The following is an 18,753-nucleotide window of genomic DNA, read 5'->3' as shown; positions in this document are numbered from 1 at the left end:
AATGTAAAGTGTTTGAGATATTCACAGTTTCTGCAGCCGGTGACGTCACCGGCATGTGTGCTCTGAAGGAACAGCATACTTACTTGCTCAGTGCGGTGGTTTTGCACAGAGCAGCTCAGAGTCTCCTCTTCTTGAGTTTCTCACCAGCACTCCTGGCCCCTTCCTCTTGCCCTCACAGTAAGCAGTTTGCTATGGCGGCACCTGAGCCCAGCCGCAGCTCTGTGTGCCCATTCAGACATGGAGCCATGGCTCAACTCTTGCCTCCTTTTTCTCCCAATTGGCTCACTGACTTTAATAGACAGCAGCGGGAGCCAATTGCACCAGCTGCTGTGTCTCAGCCAATCAGGAGGGATTGGCTGAGACACAAAAGCCAAAGTTCTCGTTGGGCAGCCAACGTTCTTGTGCAACATCACTGGATCGAGGTGGGGCTCAGGTAAGTATTGGGGGGCTGCTGCACACAGAAGGCTTTATCTTAATGCATGGAATGCCAGGTGCCTGGACTGACACCCGGGTCAGCCTCTCAGCAATGCTGCTGAGAGCCTGAGCCAGCCGCTCCCTGCCTCTCCACAGCCCAGCGCTCCATTGAGTGAGGAGGGGGCAGAGCAGAGAGCTGCTGACTGACATTGAGCAACCAAGTCGGTCCGGTCCCACGCTGAACTGTCAGCAGCGGCTTCAGTGTGTAGGCGGGTGCAAGAGAGGTACTCGACAATGGAAGCCCCATTGTAAGTCTATGGGTGACGTCACTTCCCATTCATTTCAAAGCCTATGTCGGTCCTCTCCTGCACACAGCTTCCGTTGCTGGAAACCAGACAGGATTGGGTGCAGAATAGGTAAGTAAAGTGATTTTTGCTTTACAGGGTTATAGGCTTAGAATGTGGCACAGAGCAAGTTTAGCAATAGGTTTTGCCTGGACTTATCCTTTAAAGTAAAGTGGACATGGGCAGGGCAGTTTACAGAACAGTTCAATACATTAAATCCTCCAGCATTACTACCAGCTAGCCAGCAAAATAAGGAGAAAGTCTAAACTGTTTCCAAAATTTGTGATAGGTTAACGCTGTGCAAATTTGCAAATATATGTGAAGCCGCACTGCCACGTCAAGGCCCCTCTGCAAAGTGCGGTCCCTAACTCTATTCTAACATTCTTTCTAAATTGTGACATAGCAACAAATAAACTGATAGTCTAATCTAAACTAATTTAAGCATTTGTTAAAAAAACAGAGGTTTTGGTTTCATATATTTGAAATCGCATGTAAAGCCACATAGAGCTCTCAACTTGGAACAATATTTCAGCCAGTGTTTTTTTTGGTGGTTCCCCACACACATCTAGTGCCAGATAGCCAAAAGAAAAAATAAAAACTGGCCTCCAACCTCCTCTTATAGCCAGTCCAACACACACTTAAAAAAAGAGTACCAGCCTCCAACCTCCCCTTATAGCTGGTCCAACACACACCTGTTGGAAAAAAGGCCCACCGGCCTCCAACCTCCCCTTATAGCCGGTCCAACACACACCTATGGGGAAAAAAGTCTACCGGCCTCCAACCTCCCCTTATAGCCGGTCCAACACACACCTATGGGGAAAAAAAGTCTACCGGCCTCCAACCTCCCCTTATAGCCAGTCCAACACACACCTGCGGGGGGGAAAAAATACCAGCCTCCAACCTCCCCTTATAGCTGGTCCAACACACACCTGTTGGAAAAAAGGTCCACTGGCCTCCAACCTCCCCTTATAGCCAGTCCAACACACACCTATGGGGAAAAAAGTCTACCGGCCTCCAACCTCCCCTTATAGCCGATCCAACACACACCTATGGGGAAAAAAAATACCAGCCTCCAACCTCCCCTTATAGCTGGTCCAACACACACCTGTTGGAAAAAAGGTCCACCGGCCTCCAACCTCCCCTTATAGCCGGTCCAACACACACCTATGGGGAAAAAAGTCTACCGGCCTCCAACCTCCCCTTATAGCCGATCCAACACACACCTGCGGGGAAAAAAAATACCAGCCTCCAACCTCCCCTTATAGCTGGTCCAACACACACCTGTTGGAAAAAAGGTCCACCGGCCTCCAACCTCCCCTTATAGCCGGTCCAACACACACCTATGGGGAAAAAAGTCTACCGGCCTCCAACCTCCCCTTATAGCCGATCCAACACACACCTGCGGGGAAAAAAATACCAGCCTCCAACCTCCCCTTATAGCTGGTCCAACACACACCTGTTGGAAAAAAGGTCCACCGGCCTCCAACCTCCCCTTATAGCCGGTCCAACACACACCTATGGGGAAAAAGTCTACCAGCCTCCAAACTCCCCTTATAGCCGGTCCAACACACACCTGCGGGTAAAAAAAGTCTACTGGCCTCCACCCTCCCTTTAGAATCGGTCCAACGCACAACTGCAGAAACACAGTCAATTACTCCGCCCCCTCTTCTGGGGCCTCCTGTCGCCAAATCTCCCGCGCCATCACCTAACCCTTCCTCAAAGTCCCCCCCATCCTCTGTATTCACAGTCTCCCTCCCCATCCTCAGTCTCTCCCCATATTTAGTTTTCACAGTCTACCCCCATCCTCAGTCTTCACAGTCCCTCCCCCATCTTCATTCTGCATAGTTCCCCCTTCCTCAGTCTTTACAGTCATCCCCCTTTCCTCAGTCTACTCAGCACCCCCATCCTCAGGTTTCACCTCACATCGCCTTCACCTTGCAGTCCTCTCATATTCTTCTGTGCACCCATCTCCAAACTTCTCACATCATTATGAATGTTTTCCGCTATTATAAGTAGCTGCAGATTCCTGTTGTTGGCTTTTCACATTAAGCGCAGACCACGCATGGGTGTAAGGCCCCCCAGATGGTACGGAGGGCTAGTTTGCTCCTCGCCACCAGCCTCACACCTGTGTCGGTCAGGCACTCTTCCTCTCCCTGCCACCCAGCTAAGTCTCCTCTCTGCTCCTCACTCTCTATAAGATTCGCAGCCTTGCTGAAAGAAACCGATACATGCCTGCCATGTTGCTACTCTCTGCCACATGCAGGGTGTACTCCTCTGACACACACTCCATTACTCCGCCCCCTCTTCCGGGGCCTTCTGTCACCAACTCTCCCATGCCACCGCCTAACCCTTCCTCTTCAAAACAGCTTCTTCACAATCTCCCACCCATTCTCAGTCTTTACAGTCTCCCCACCATCCTCAGTCTTCACATACCCTCTATCCTAAGTCTTCACCTCAAATCATCTTCAACTCTTAGTCCGCACATATTTCTTTGAACCCATCTACAAACTTCTCACGTCATTATGAATGTTTTCCACTATCATCAGTAGCTGCAGATCTGTGTTGGCTTCTCACATTCAGCGCAGACCACACATGGGTGTAAGGCCCCCCGGACAGTGTCGAGAGCGAGCTTTACCCTCGGCACCAGACTCACACCTGTGTCAGTCAAGCGCTCTCCAGCCACCTAGTCTCATCTCTGCTCCTCGCTCTTCATGGTACATACCCCACCATCTTATTACACTCTGCCACGTACAGGGGGTACTTCTCCTCTGACATACAGTCCATTACCCCTCTTCTGGGGCCTTCTGTCGACCAACTCTCCCGTGCAACACCTAACCCTTCCTCTTCCAAACCACGAGCAGTACCTGAATCACTGAAGATTCCACTGCAAACAGCTCCTTCACAACCCCTCCCCCCATTCTTAGTCTTCACTGTCTCCTCTCATCCTTAGTCTTCTCAGTCCCCCCTCCCCTCCATCCTTAGTCTTCACCTTGCATCGTCTTCGCCTCACCCTCCCATCACATTGTCCGGCACATGCCTCTCCACACCTCTCATATCATCATGAATGTTTTCTACTATGTTCAGTAGCCGCCTTAGTTGTGCCCTGTGTCTGACATGGGCTTGCTGCCTCATCCTGGCCTCCCTCAGTCGGGCTTCCTCTGCCTCCATTAGCTCTCTCTGCTCTCTCATCCTTGCTTCCTCCCTAATCCGAGATTCCTCCCTCAATCTGGCCTCCAGCAGCTCCATTTGCTCTCTCATCCTTGCCTCCTCTCTCTTCATGGCTTCCTTTAGCTCTTCTAGCTCTCTCTGGTCTCTCTCCCTGGCCTCCCTTAGCTCTAATAGCTCTCTCTGGTCTCTCTCCCTGGCCTCCCTTAGCTCTAATTGCTCTCTCTGTTCTCTCTCCCTGGCCTCCCTTAGCTCTAATAGCTCTCTCTGGTCTCTCTCCCTGGCCTCCCTTAGCTCTAATAGCTCTCTCTGCTCTCTCATCCTGGCCTCCTCCCTCATCCTGCCTTCCTCCTTTATCCTTGCCTCCTCGCTCTCCCTGCTCTCATCCTCTTGCCTGTCTTCTTCATTCTTCTTTTCTTTCTCAGAATCAACCTATAAAGAAAAAAGTAAAAGGTAAGCAGACGTGCATAAAAAAAAAGGAACCTTTCTAGTTTAGAAACCTAACTCTAAATCTGGGTATACATGAACCGAAAATCAGCCAGTGCCTGCTGAAGCACCGACTTTCTATCCATGTATACTGCTGTAAGTTCAACAGAAGCTGATGTAACGACTGGCTTCTATGGAATGGGCATGCTGGAATCCAGTATTTAATTAACGCTTGCAGTCATTGGCTACAAGCGATGATCTGTGTATTCGGGGGGGGGGTCCCCCTCTCAGAATACAATGCCATGGGGGGGGGGGGGGAATTGATGCAGGGATCAATCATTTTTTTATTTTTTATTTTATTCCACCCGAAGGTGTAGATCCTGCTTAACTGCTTGGCGACCGCCGCACGACTATTTACTGCGGCGGTCAGCCCCTCACAGGCAAAGCGATGTAGTACTACGTCGCTAGCCTGTGAGGGTCTCAGGAGCGAGCGAGCGAGCGCGCGCCGCCAGAGGCGCTCCCGCGCGGTCACGGACCCCCCACGCGTGTGACCGGCGGGCCCGATCGTCACTCGCGATTGTCGGTGGAGAGGGAGAAAGGCAAACAAGCCGCCTGTCATTCTCCCCTGTGTAGAAATAGTGATCATACGGTTCTACTATGTAGGACCGTTGATCACTGTTCCTACACCTCAAGCCACAGCCAATCACAGTTAGAATTACGCCCCTAGGGACACACATAGCCCCTCCCTCTCAAAAAAAGTTAACCCCTTCACTGCCAGTGTAACTTTACAGTAACAGTGCATATTTATAGCACTGATTACTGTAGTAATGCCACTGGTAACCCCAAAAGTGTCAAAAAGGTCAGTCAATGGTCCGATCTGTCCGCTGCAATGTCGCAAAAAAAAAAAAAAAAAAAAAAAAAAAAAAAATCGCAGATCGCCGCCATTACGCGTTAAAGAAAAAAAAAAACACCAAAAATGACAAAAATCTTTCCCTTTGTTAGTAAACGCGATAACTTTTGCGCAAACCAATCAAAATACGCTTTTTGCGATTTTTTTTACCAAACATATGTAGCATAAAACAAATTGGCCGAAAATGTTAAAAAATTTTGATTTTTACATTTTTTTGGGGGAATTTCATATAAAAAATTTGAAAATATTGTTATTTTTGCAAAATTGACGCTCTTTTTTTGTTTATAGCGCATGATCAAAAAAAATCGCAAAGGTGATCAAATACCACCAAAATAAAGCTCTGTTTGTGGGAAAAAAAGGACGTCAAATTAGTTTAGGTACAGCGTCGCACGACCGCGCAATTGTCCGTTAAAGTCAAGCAATGCCGAATCGCAAAATAGGCCCTGGTCAGGAAGGGGGTAAAATCTTCTGGCGCTTAAGTGGTTAAGCCGCTCACACCCAGTAAAAACATTTCACAGTAAAAATTGGGTAAAGAATGGTGCAGTGCTAAAAATATTAAAATATTATTCCCAAATGCTATCATAAAGAAATGCAAAATAATCACCTTAACCTAGAGGTGGATAACAAACCCCATTTAAGTAAAGTATAATTATTACACTTTGAATAAGTGGGGTTTGTTATGAACCCACTAGGTTAAGGTGACTTTTATTGCATTTGTTTATGCTAAAGGTATGGAGTATTTTTTTTATTATTTTTAGTGCTGCACCATTCTATGCTAAATTTCCATCTGCTGTATGTATTATAAACAAAAAACACACTTCCAAAAGATTATAAACACCATGACAGTGTGGATCCACACCAGTGTAAGGGATCTGTGCCCTGGTAAAGTCTTCCCCTTCAGACGTTAAAGGAGGATTCCATCCTAAAACCTTTTTTTTTTTTTTTTTAAATATCTTGTATCTTAAGGGTTTTTATTGCTATCTTTGTCTCTATATGGGAAATTTCTCCTCACTTACTGCCCCGGTGAGTCAACAGGAACTAAGGCTGTCTCACCAACAGGGGCAACTAGCTCAGTCTTATCACACAGTCCAGGGGTAAAGGGTTTACTACAATTTACATTTGATTTTCTAAGATTTATTGTGGATAAGTCAGCAGTCATTTTTGACCAATAAGCCAAAAATTCAAAGAAGGATGGACATTTTTCTTTATGAAATCTTATGTGAAAGAATGAAATTCTGAAGGTTAACTAGGTTCTTGTATATGTAAATTCGCACTGATTGTAATGTGCACAAACAAAATCCAAATCTAAAACAATGGCACGGTATCACAAAATGATGAATGATTTTGCTAATTTCTCATATGAATGTTCTAAGGAACAGAAATAACAAAAAATAAAAAAAGCGACAGTGTAAAAAAAAAAAAAAAAAAAAAAAAGTGAAAAAAAAGTAAAAAAAAAAAAAAAACATGTAAGGTGCCTCCACGCTTGTACGCAAAGGGGAATGCATGTGTTGGTCCACACACGCATCGTGCCACACGTGAGGCATCACCACGATCGTCAGATATTTACAATCAGTAATTCTAGCACCAGACCCCCTGTGTATATCTAAAGTGGTAAACTGAAAAGGGTTTTAAAGCATCACCCATGGATTGTAAAATTTGCGTTGTTTGTCGCCATTGCACTGGCATGCACAATTTTAAAGTGTGACATATTTGGTATCTATTTACTCGGCATAACAATATTTTTCCCAAAAAAATTGGTTATGCATTGTGGTTTTTTTGCATTAAAGTTCAAAAAAGTATTTTTTGCAAAAAATGTTTGAAAAGCTACTGCGCAAATACCGTTGGACATAAAAAAAACTGCAAAACCCACCACTTTTTTCTCTAGGGTTTCCACTTTAAATAAATAAATATATATATATATATATAATGTTTGGGGGTTCTAACTATTTTCTACCAAAAAATACAGATTTTTACATGTAAACAAAAAAGTGTCAGAAAAAGGCCTGGAGGTCAAGCTGCAAAGGTAATCTATGCTGCAGAGGGGAAATCTGTTCACCAAATCAATCAATAATACAATTTTATACATTACTTATCACATATGACATGAGTAAAAAATAGATACTTACTGAGTATTTCCAAATTCTCCTCAATAAGGAGTTTAACGCTACAGCAGCGATCATCATCTTGTCAATCTCTAGAAATCACAAACGTTTCAGAAGCAATCTGCACCTGCAAAGAGAAAAAAAAAAAATTAGATTCTTTTTCTATTTTTTGCTTAAATTTCACACAAAATTAACTGCACGTATTGTCAATGGGTGTATAAAATGCTATGGGGTCTTTTTATAAAACATTTGTTGGACGAAGATTGTAAGCTCTAACGAGCAGGGCTCTCTGATTCCTACTGTATTAAATGGTATTGTAATTGTACTGTCTGTTCTTATTTTGTAAAGCCCTGCGTAAGCTGTCGGCTGTGTATAAACCCTGTATAATAATAATAATAATAATGTCACGTTGGTGCAGGCTGGATGAATCTTCCCTATATTTTCTGCAATAGATGCAATTCATATGATTAGCTCCATCTAGTGGCCAAAAATGTAGTATACAGTAAAACCTTGGATTGCGAGCATAATTCGTTCCGGAAACATGCTTGTAATCCAAAGCACTCTTATATCAAAGCAAATTTCCCCATAAGAAATCATGGAAACTCAGATGATTCGTTCCACAACCATTTATTCATAAGTCCTTCAGTTTATAGTCCATATAAAAAGATTATAGCATTGCGAGAGGTTATATAAACCATAAAATGTCCATCCACAAATAGCCGCTTCCACAAGGGGATTAGAAGCAAAATCCAGCAGGAACTACAGAGTATGAAAGAGAAGAGAGGCGTAGGTGTAGCAATATGGTTCCATTTAATGAAGGTACAACATTTAGCAACTCACATGGTTGATGAATAAAACAGGCACATCTTAGTATGCAGGCATCCGGGGTAAAGCTGTCCACACCACAAGACTATCTTCTGCACTGCCGACTGCCAGTCTGTAATCCTGACCGGGAAGACCACCCTGCAGTAAAGCGATCTGAAAGTGAGGGGCAGCATGGAAGGGATGACGTAGATGGTGGTGTGGAGGACGGTCTATGTGGACAGCTTTAGCCTGGATACTTAGATGTGCTTGTTCCAATCATCAACCATGTGAGTTGCTAAAGTTTGTACCTTCATTAAATGTAACCATATTGCTACACTTAGAGGTGCCTCTCTTCTCTTTTCTACTCAGCTGTGACTTGAGGCTACTTGTATATCAAGACATCGCTTGTAAACCAAGTCAAAATTTATTTGAAAATTTTGCTTGTCTTGCAAAGCGCTCTTAAACCAAGTTACTCTCAAACCAAGGTTTTACTGTATTCTCTAAAATACCTCCATGAGAAAATATATCGCATTTTGGCCAGTAGTTAAAATATACTAACATTTATGTGGTGGAATATATATATATATATATATAGGAATGGCTGCTTGTACAGAAACAACAACAATTGGATTATGATTAAAATTTGCCTCGTAAACCGAAATTCTAAACCATACCTTCTGGAGTACAAAAACACATGTCTGTTCGCAATGCAAGCCTGAGATTAATGGCACTCTGCCCCCTGAAAAGGTTTCCTTTTATGGCTTTGCACACCATAACATCACTTTTTATTTTTTAAATTTTTTTTTTTTTTTACACTATACTGCATTTTGGCCACTATATAAAGCTGATGAACATAAGAATCTAATATAGAAAATATAGGGAAAATGTGGCCACCCTGCATGAATGTGTGTGACATTCCTCCAATGTTTTATAAACAGACCCCTTGCTGAATAAAAGCTGATCACAGTCTCCATCAACACTGCACAATAAGCCGATCACTGCTAACTGTCACTTTGTTTTGAAAAAAGTCTTCCTATCCTTATCACAGTCTGTTAGCTGTGTGAATTCAGCCTGGTAACTTCACTCTGGTTACAAGCTGTAAAATCCCCTTTAGATATTTTAGGTTTTGAAAAAAAAAAAAAAAAAAAAAAAAAAAAAAAATAAATTATATATATATATATATATATATATATATATATATATATATATATATATATCTATGTGTGTGTAGCAAGACATGCCTGCTCATACAGAAACAACAACAACAACAACTTGATTACGATTAAAATTTGGCTTGTAAATCAAAGTTCTAAATCATACCTTCTGGAGCTCAAGATAACACGTCTGTTCTCAACACAAGCCTGAGATCAACGGCACTCTGCTCTGTGAGTGTTTCCTTTTTATAGCTTTGCCCCCATGACGTCACAGTGTTCCAACTGCCAATCAACACTTTTTTTTTTCTAAAAACTTTATTCAACAAAACATCTTGCACACACTAACAGCTAATCAGCAACCAGTCTTGCAGACCACTGTTTTTTTTTTTTTTTTTTGTTTAACAAAACAAACTAATATATGGATACATTGTTTGTAAAATATTGACCGTAGTGAGAAAATCACATCTAATAATCAATATACATTGTATAAAATGTACAATACAATTGCTGAATAATAGGTGGCCTGATGAATTTATTCAAGCCGTGATAAAACAATAATTGCCATTAAAAACGAATAGAGGAAATGTGATATTCCAGCCATTGTACATGATTGATAGAGATAGATAAACACGGTGCAGTATTAGATATGGCCACCAGATGGCGATCAATGTCCTCCATGCCTTTCTATCTTACCGACCCTAACGTTGTTTCTACAGCCCAGTTCCTGTTTGTTCCTGACTTCCTCTCTATGGTAGCATCTGAAGGATAGCATTGAGCAGAGCGGTGGGGGTGCAGTGCCGGTGTGAGGCAGGAATATGGCGCAGGCTCTGTCAGAGGATGAGTTCCAGCGGATGCAGGTAAGGGGAACCCCAGGGGGTGCAGCTGTAGGGTGATGTCACTCCTAGCAGTGTATGACATCATTTTGTGCCTGCAGCCTGAGGTTGGAGAGTGTAAACAACACCTTGTGTCTGTCATCCCCTTCCTGATAAAGGGGGGATTGCTGAGGATGTATGAGAGGTAAGGAGACCTGTGCTGGCTGTGTCAGGATCCCCCCTGTGCTCTGCTGTCACTGCAACACCACCTGTCATGAGTCATTGTACTGTGATGTCATTTGTCTCTGTACTAGTGATGTCACTGCACCCACCACTAGTCATATCATTTGTAATATCCCACCCAACCCTGCCCATGTCACTCCACCAGCACCTGTTCTCTGTCATTGTACTAGTGATGTCACTGCTCCCAGTAATAATGATGTCATGTGTCTCTGCTCCCAGCACTGGTGACATCATGAGTCACTGCTCCCAGTAATAACGATGTCAGGTGTCTCCGCACCCAGCACTGGTGACATCATTAGTCACTTCTCCCAGTAATAATGATGTCATGTGTCTCTGCACCCAGCACTGGTGACATCATGAGTCACTTCTCCCAGTAATAATGATGTCATGTGTCTCTGCTCCCAGCACTGGTGACATCATGAGTCACTGCTCCCAGTAATAATGATGTCATGTGTCTCTGCTCCCAGCACTGGTGACATCATTAGTCACTGCTCCCAGTAATAATGATGTCATGTGTCTCTGCACCCAGCACTGGTGACATCATGAGTCACTTTTCCCAGTAATAATGATGTCATGTGTCTCTGCTCCCAGCACTGGTGACATCATGAGTCACTTCTCCCAGTAATAATGATGTCAGGTGTCTCTGCACCCAGCACTGGTGACATCATTAGTCACTTTTCCCAGTAATAATGATGTCATTGTGTCCCGGCTCTCAGCACTGGTGACATCATGAGTCACTGCTCCCAGTAATAATGATGTCAGGTGTCTCTGCACCCAGCACTGGTGACATCATTAGTCACTTCTCCCAGTAATAATGATGTCATTGTGTCCCGGCTCTCAGCACTAATGATGTCATTGTGTCCCGGCTCTCAGCACTAATTTTGTCATGTGTTTCTCTCTACTCCCAGTAATAATGAAGTCACAGGTTGCTGTTTCCATTAATAAGGATGTCATGTGTTGCTCTTTCCAGTAATAATGATGTCACATGTCTCTGCCCCGTCATTGGTTATGTCACACCTCTCTGCACCCAGCACTGGTTTAATGTAAGTCCTGGTGGTCTTGGTATGAGTTCTCCTTTCTCACACATTGCTGGGTAGCGGAGATGTATTGTACATCTGCTGGCTGGCAGTGATAGTATGCAGTGTGGTAATGGCTGCCAGATGTGTCTGATGGCACTGTGATGGGTTACAGTTTTGTGCCTTGGAATCATACAGCGCAGTCAGTGCTCTGCATTTTTATCTTTGCAGCTGGCATCACCAATACTTTTATTTTTTTAGGGTAGCCTGACAGCTTGACATTGAATAGACACTGATAGGACAGAACCCACATCAACCAATAAGGGTCCAACTGTCAGATTTCCTCCAGAGATGTGCATACACATGAAGGCTCATCTCTAGTAATGACTTCTACTTGGAGTTTTGGTCTCCTTTTGGAGAAGCCAATTGGATTGTGTTTCTCATGGTCTGAAAAATGTTTTATTGGGTTGGTTCTGTCACATACAACCAGTGCCTATGGATCCAGCTTATCCAAGTCTACCTATCTTTGGTTATAAAGGTCTCTATAGATTCTTAGATGTGTTTCTTAGTGAACACAATGTATAGTGATATTGAAAATGGTAGTGACATTAAAACACGCACGCAGGTTGAACGGGATGGCTCGGTGTCTTCATGCAATCTTACTAATTTTGTAGCTGAATTTAAAGGAAGACAGTCAACTTTTCAGTGAACTGTCATTTGCTTGAGTTATAGCTGGTCTTGTGTGCAGCAAGCACCATGGCCACTGCAGATCCAGATCATGGCTAGGATGGCACCATCTCCAGCTGTAAAGAATAGAATGGTTTATAGTTCCACTTTTATTTTTTGCTAACTGACCCTTTTAGATGCTATCATTATTTTATAGGGATATTTAATATAGCAGAACTCCAGCCAAAAGTAGAGCCGCTAGAATATAAAAACAATTTTTCTGCCTTTTTTTCTGCCACTAGATATCCTTAATAAAAAAGTAAGCTGCTTTTTTATTCATTTTTTTTTATTTTTTTTTTTATTATGTTTTACTTTTTTATTATTTCTATCACGTGTTTGTCACACTTTAAGTTGCTGCTCACGACTGTAGGAGCCTAGCGCAATTAATACCCATTTTTTCTATACACTAGATATCCTTAGTCTGGAGATCATCTTAGGCTCAATTCACACTAATGTGTGTTTTTTTTTTTCATGCTTTTTTTGCAGGAATGCATTTCATTTTTTTAACATGGGTTCCTATGGAACACGTTCACAGCAATGCATTTTGTGTGTCTCTGCGTTTTTGGAAAGGGTCGGGGACCTTTTTTCTTGCAAAATGCAGCATTTTGCATGTAGTAGACTTCAATGGACCTGCATCCAAAACGCAAGTATTGCATTTTTGCCACGATTTGTGTTTTTAAATCTGCCCAATAACAAATTTTCCAAAAACAAGTTAAGAAAAAACGCTGTAAAAAAAGGTGGAAAGCACAGCAAAAAGCAATAAACTATGGGAACTACACAAAAAAAACCTAGCAGCACTAGCACTGTAGGATTAACCATTTGCCTACCGCGCTATTGCTGAATGACGGCTACAGCGCGGCTGGCTAGTTCTGGGACACCGTGGTATGACAGCGTGACATGATCGCACCCACCAAGGGGTGCTGGTTGGGCACTCTGTGAATGTAACACCTGGAGGACACTGCTGATCTCATATGAAGGTAAAGAGCCAATCAGCGTGTCAACATAAGCTGACTATCGGCACTCCTTTCCTCATTGAGAGCATGAAGAGAGGAGAAGAGAGCCGATAACCAGCTACTCTAAAAGTAACATCTACACTGATAATCAGTGCACTCCCAACAGTGCCGCTAATCAGTGTCTCTTACCAGTGCCCATCAGTGCAGCCTCTTTAGCACAAATCAGTGAAGGAGAAAAATGACCCGTTTGCAAAATTTTACAACAAACTATGAAAAGGTTTTTTTTTTTTCCAAAATGTTCAGTCTTTTTCGTGTATTCAGCAAAAAAAAAACAAAAAAACAACCCAGTGGCGATTAAATACCACCAAAAGAAAGCTCTATTTGTGTGAAAAAGCTTAAAATTGGCCTGTGCAGTAAAGGGCTAAAAGTGGCTTGTAGACAAGTGGTTAAATCTAGTGGTAGAGGTATAAGAGGTAATACTTATATTATTCTTCGTACTGGGCACTCTTCTCCTCTTGCTGCTGCCCTGAGCAGGCCCTTGCTTTCCTCGCATACAATGCAGGACTATTGGCCCTGCAGTGTACTTGATGATGTCCGTGTGTGACTGATGGCCGGAGTGTCTTATAGTAAAGCCTTTGAGGATTGGTTTCATAGCCTGGAGTAAGATATGTATTACATCGTATTTCTAGTTTTTTTGGGCGTTTTTAGGTGTTTTTTGCAGATGTTTGGAGGCAGGCATTGACATCTAACAAAACCGCTGGCCATGAAAAAAGCTCATGTACTTTTTTGAGCTTCAGGGTCTGTTCACATACTAGCCTCCCGGGATGGTGGGCAGAATTGCTGTGATTCTACCCACTATTCCAAATCGTGGTAAATCGTGGGACGCCCGTGTGATTTCTGTAATTTCCAATGGCACCCCAAATGTGGCGTGATTTTGCCGCGATTGTCACCCGACGAATCACTGTAAAATCACGCAAACAGCATTGGGGGACGCCTTTCGCCCCAAAAGAAATTCTTGTACTTTGCACGATTTCACCGCTGTTGTAATTTTCTGCAAATGCAATGCAATAGGGCTACCTAAAGCTGTTCTGTACACAGAATGTATACTGACCACACCCCAGAAACATCATTTCCTGCTTGTGTGATTGGCTCACCAATTTTCCCAGAAGTCTGCCTAAGATACAAGTCAGATTTCTGGCATCCCCTGCAACAAAAATGTAATTTTTGGTGAGATACTCCCAATAGGAGCACTTCTAAAGCCCAGCAGATTTCCTCATTAGAGCCCTGCAGCTGCCACGTCTGATAGATAATTATGAAACCACTCCCATTCAGCACAGAGGAACAAACAATGATTTCTTCGGAATAATAGAAGGTAGGAATCTGCAACAAAGTTTGTTAAAATCTCTGCAATGTACAGAGATCACCCAGAGGGGAATGTTTTTTTCTCAACAAAAGTGGAGTTACTCTTTAAACATGATACTTCCAAAATATAATAAACCTTCATTCTTTAAAGCTACATTTTAGTTGTTATTATTATTATTATTATTATTATACATGATTTATATAGTGCCCACAGTTTGCTCATCACTTTACGTTGGGGCAGACAGTACAAATACAATACAATTCAATACAAGAGGGATCAGAGGGCCCTGCTTGTTAGAGCTTACAATCTAGGAGCAGGAACAGAGGGGCGCCAGCCTAAGTGCAGCATTAAAATCAATGGTTTAATAAAAATGTCAAATGGCAACTCACAAAATAGCTGGATAACACTGGCATATTATGTATGAGCGTCCGTCTCTGGGCCTCTCCAGAGCGTCCTGATGCCGTAGCAGCCGCGAGCATAAGTTGTATTGAATGGATGGGAGCAGGAAGCGGCTGACTGCCGCTGTAACCAACGTGGGACGCAAGATGGTGCCGGACGTACTGACGTGGGTAGGGTGGTAAGCTGTTGCTTCAAAACACATTACTGCCCATGTCAGCACATCAAGCATGCCCTCTGTTTGACATCACATCCAGTTTGGCGCCATCTTGACTCCGGTGCAACCACTTGAAGCAATATCGGTCATATCGGCAAGTTTGTGGCCTCCAATAATTGGCCGATCCCTACTATAGATGGTATTTACAATGAATGAAGAGTTTCCCATGTGCTGTGACTGCTGTTAGGTTGAAATCTTCAGTCTTCTGCCCTCAGATACCCCCATAACTGTGATCTTCTGGTGCTGCAGGGATTACAGGTACCCATCAAAAGTGCTGACTGTCCACTCTTTCCTCCTTCGTACTCCATTCATAAAAGCTGTGCTATTGGTTCCAACAATGAAAAGCGCTCTGTGATTGGAAGAGGGAGACCTTTTATTCATCCACCCCTCCTCCATTCAAAGAGGGCTTTTCATTTTGGGTACTGATAGTACAGCTTCTATGAATAGGGCAGATGTGCACAGCACTGTTGATGAGTGCCTGTCGAAGCTACAACCTCTTATTTTAACCCCCGTAGCACCATAAGAACACACAGCTATGGGGGTATCCATGGGCAGAAGAATGATGATTTCAGTCCAACACAGAAGTCGCCAGCACACAGGACACTTTTCGTTCATTGCAAGTACTATCCTTGGTGCTGTTTAAAAAAACACCTAGCTTCAGCAATAAAGTGTCATGATCTCTGGTTAAAGCTTGTAGGAGGAGTTTTCATTCTCCTCTAAATGCCCCATGAGGCTGCAGGACCCCTGACCCTCTGCATAGTGCTGAATAGTGCTGATTGGCCCTGTGCTGATCACTTGCACTCTCTAGCAATACACACCAAACTGAGCATGAGAGTGACACCAAGGGCTCTGTTCTATAAAAAGATGAATTGGGGACTGAGGAAGAAGGGGAGGATCAGAGAAGACAGGATCAAACAGCCTTTTTTGCTGCGGATTAACCCCTTAGGTTCCACATTGAGTATAACAAGCATGCTTTACTGCATATACAGACTGATTTTACTGTTGTGGGTTTAGTAACCCTTTAAGTGCAATAAAGACACAGATATGAAGTGAGTGCAAATCTAATTTTAGGCAATTATCACTCAAGATATCCCTATTGAAGATTTCCCAAAACCTCCCTTTTTTTTTTATTACTTTTAGTCCTGGTGACAATGATCTCAACGACAAATTAAGAAGGTCAGTCCCCCCATCTGGGACCCCAATAGCAGTAAAAACCTGACAGCGGTTTAAACACTTAAAAGAGAAATATGGGGTTACAGAAAACAAACATACATACTTAGATATGTGGATGCAGCATCTATCTCTCTGCCGACTAGAACCAACTAGAACCAAGCGAACATATGACTGCTGATCACTGTTATCGGTCTTCAATGAGCACAGAGTGGTGACTGTCAGTACCCTGCTCTCTGCTTTAATTCTGCAGAGCTCACTGGAGCACTGGACTGTGGATGGGAAGGGAATGGTTGGCTCCGGCTCTCAGTGGTGTGCTGAAAGGCTGAGCCAGCTGCTGGTCATGCATCCGGGTGGATCCAGACTGTAACAGAACCAACACTCTTACTGCACTTGTGGACTTCTGCCAGTATATGGCTTCCTCCCCAGTCGTGAACATAGATATCAGATTTTCCCAGCCGCCCCCATACAAAGCTAGCCGACAACTTAGCTTGTATAAGTTTTGGAACCTTCCAGGATAAGAACTGTTTAATCAAACACAGGCACAAAGAGATATACACTGTGGGACAACCCCCCTCCCCCTTAGCAGCCAATACACATACACATATACATCCCATAATAGGTTGATCTTAAGGCAGACAGAAATAATAGAACAATGGGATACACGCACTTACCAATAACAAACTCCACCCCAACTCACTATCTAGCAAGGGTCTATGAGAGACTCCCAACAATATTCAAGAAATGTGATAAGTCAAATTGTTTATCTTTATATATTTCTTGAGGGATATTGTTCAGAAATATTATTGTCCCAAGTGAAAGAGCCCTTCATTCTTTCAACACAAACCACACATATAGAACCCAGAAATGCTGAGTCCGGTGTGGTTGTACAGCGAGTCTGATTAGTGCAGACCTGACTTGGGGTTCTTGGTCAGCCCTAATAGACACAGGATGACTTACACATAGGAGGGGCTGGGGAAGCTGGACAAGGAGTTTCCCAACCTCTCTAAAGTTATCTGGGTTCCACAAGCCCCCCAACCCAAAGTGACTCCTGTCACACAGACATTATTGTTGGGATCTCTGCAGAGCCTGGACTGGCTCTGTGACATCAACTGACAGCTGGCTTTAGCCCTCTGACGGCTGAAGCTAGGTCACAGGAGTGCAGAAAAAAGTGCACTCCTGTGACCCAGAAAAGAAGTGCAGCCGAAAAAGCTTTGGCTATACTTCTTTCATACTCCATTCAACACAAAAAAGATGCTTTGGCTTTAGATAAGTACACTTTTTAAAATATCTAAGCGAACAGTCTGTAGTGCACGCTGTACAAAGAAACGTGGACACTCACTGCAAATGCTGACTTTGCTTAGTGTCAGAGTTCAGGCACATCCACCCAATTGCAACGTGCCCCTTTTATTCCTGGGATTTTAAGGTGCCAACATTGCATTGTGGTATAACGGAGCTTACCTGAACTCTGAAAATAGGAGCAGAGTGGATATTTGTGTAATGGGCATGGCCCTAGGTGTATATAGAATGAAGCAGGTAATGCTAGATACCAGCACCTTGTATTGCCTTTCCTCACACTCTGTCAGTTTTCTATGTGTTTGTGATAGGTTCTCTTTTATTCCTCGTGCTGTTTTTTTTTTCACATTTACTACCCTGAGGTTTTGTACGCTCACATGTTTTGTCTGGTCACATGTTACTGAATGGATGCTCTCAGTCCACTGCAAGAGGAATTTGATGTCAGTATTCATATATGTCTGTTGGCAATGCACAGCTGTTTGTCTAGGGTGGATAAAGGGCCATGAAATAGAATATGCACTCTGTTCATGCCACAAAGGAATTAAAGTTGAAATCTATACATAAAAATGTATTTGTTTGGACAGAGTATGGAAGCATTAGAACCTCTTTTGGGTTTTTATAGCTCTGTATGTCCCCGCTGAAGAGATTCCCCTCATTTCCTGCACTGATGACCCCTGTCAGTGGGATAAATAGTGAAAGAAGATAGGAAACAGGCACAGCAGTGGAAACACATTTATGTCATAGAGTGGGGATTGTCCATAGACTGGTGGATGGGTGAGTCTGCGACAGAGTCAGGGTAGGAAGAGCAGCCAGTGCTGATTTTTTTTTTTATTCTCAGATAGCTGCTGGGGGTCCATACTTTTGGTATTGTCCTAAGCTGGACTTGGGTTTACAAGCAAACCTATGCTTTGCTCTAAGGCCTTTATGGCATTTTCACATGAGTCTGATTACTTCAGGTTTATTAGTTGGCTCATTTACAAATCCTTGCTTGCGTTTTCTACTTTTGGCCTTTATGTTGAATCCTCTTTTTCCATTTCCACAGGCTCAGCTCCTGGAGCTCAGGACCCAAAACTATCAGCTGTCGGACAACTTGCGAAAAAACAACCAGGGTGAGCGCAGCAGGATTCGGCTCCTTCCCCAGTCCCTCTCAATGTCTTCCTCTGCCTTTGCATTCATTTCTAACTGTACTTCCTCTATGCTAGCAACTGTTCTGAATGTCTTTGTCTTCCACTTCAATGATAT

General features: G+C 43.3%; 1 protein-coding gene across 1 annotated transcript in view; it reads left to right on the top strand.

Annotated features, from left to right (window-relative positions):
• Window positions 1-10,052: 10,052 nt before the first annotated feature.
• GRIPAP1 (GRIP1 associated protein 1) overlaps window positions 10,053-18,753 on the top strand; it is a 192,830-nt gene continuing 184,129 nt past the window's right edge. The window contains 2 exon segments of the mRNA XM_082262827.1: window positions 10,053-10,176; window positions 18,554-18,620. Coding sequence (XP_082118953.1) covers window positions 10,135-10,176; window positions 18,554-18,620 — 109 coding nt within the window. The 5' untranslated portion in view covers window positions 10,053-10,134.

Source organism: Pelophylax lessonae (assembly GCF_965119305.1).
Source record: "Pelophylax lessonae genome assembly, chromosome: 7".
NCBI classification, from domain to species: domain Eukaryota; kingdom Metazoa; phylum Chordata; class Amphibia; order Anura; family Ranidae; genus Pelophylax; species Pelophylax lessonae.
This window is presented reverse-complemented; position numbering and strand designations above follow the sequence as displayed.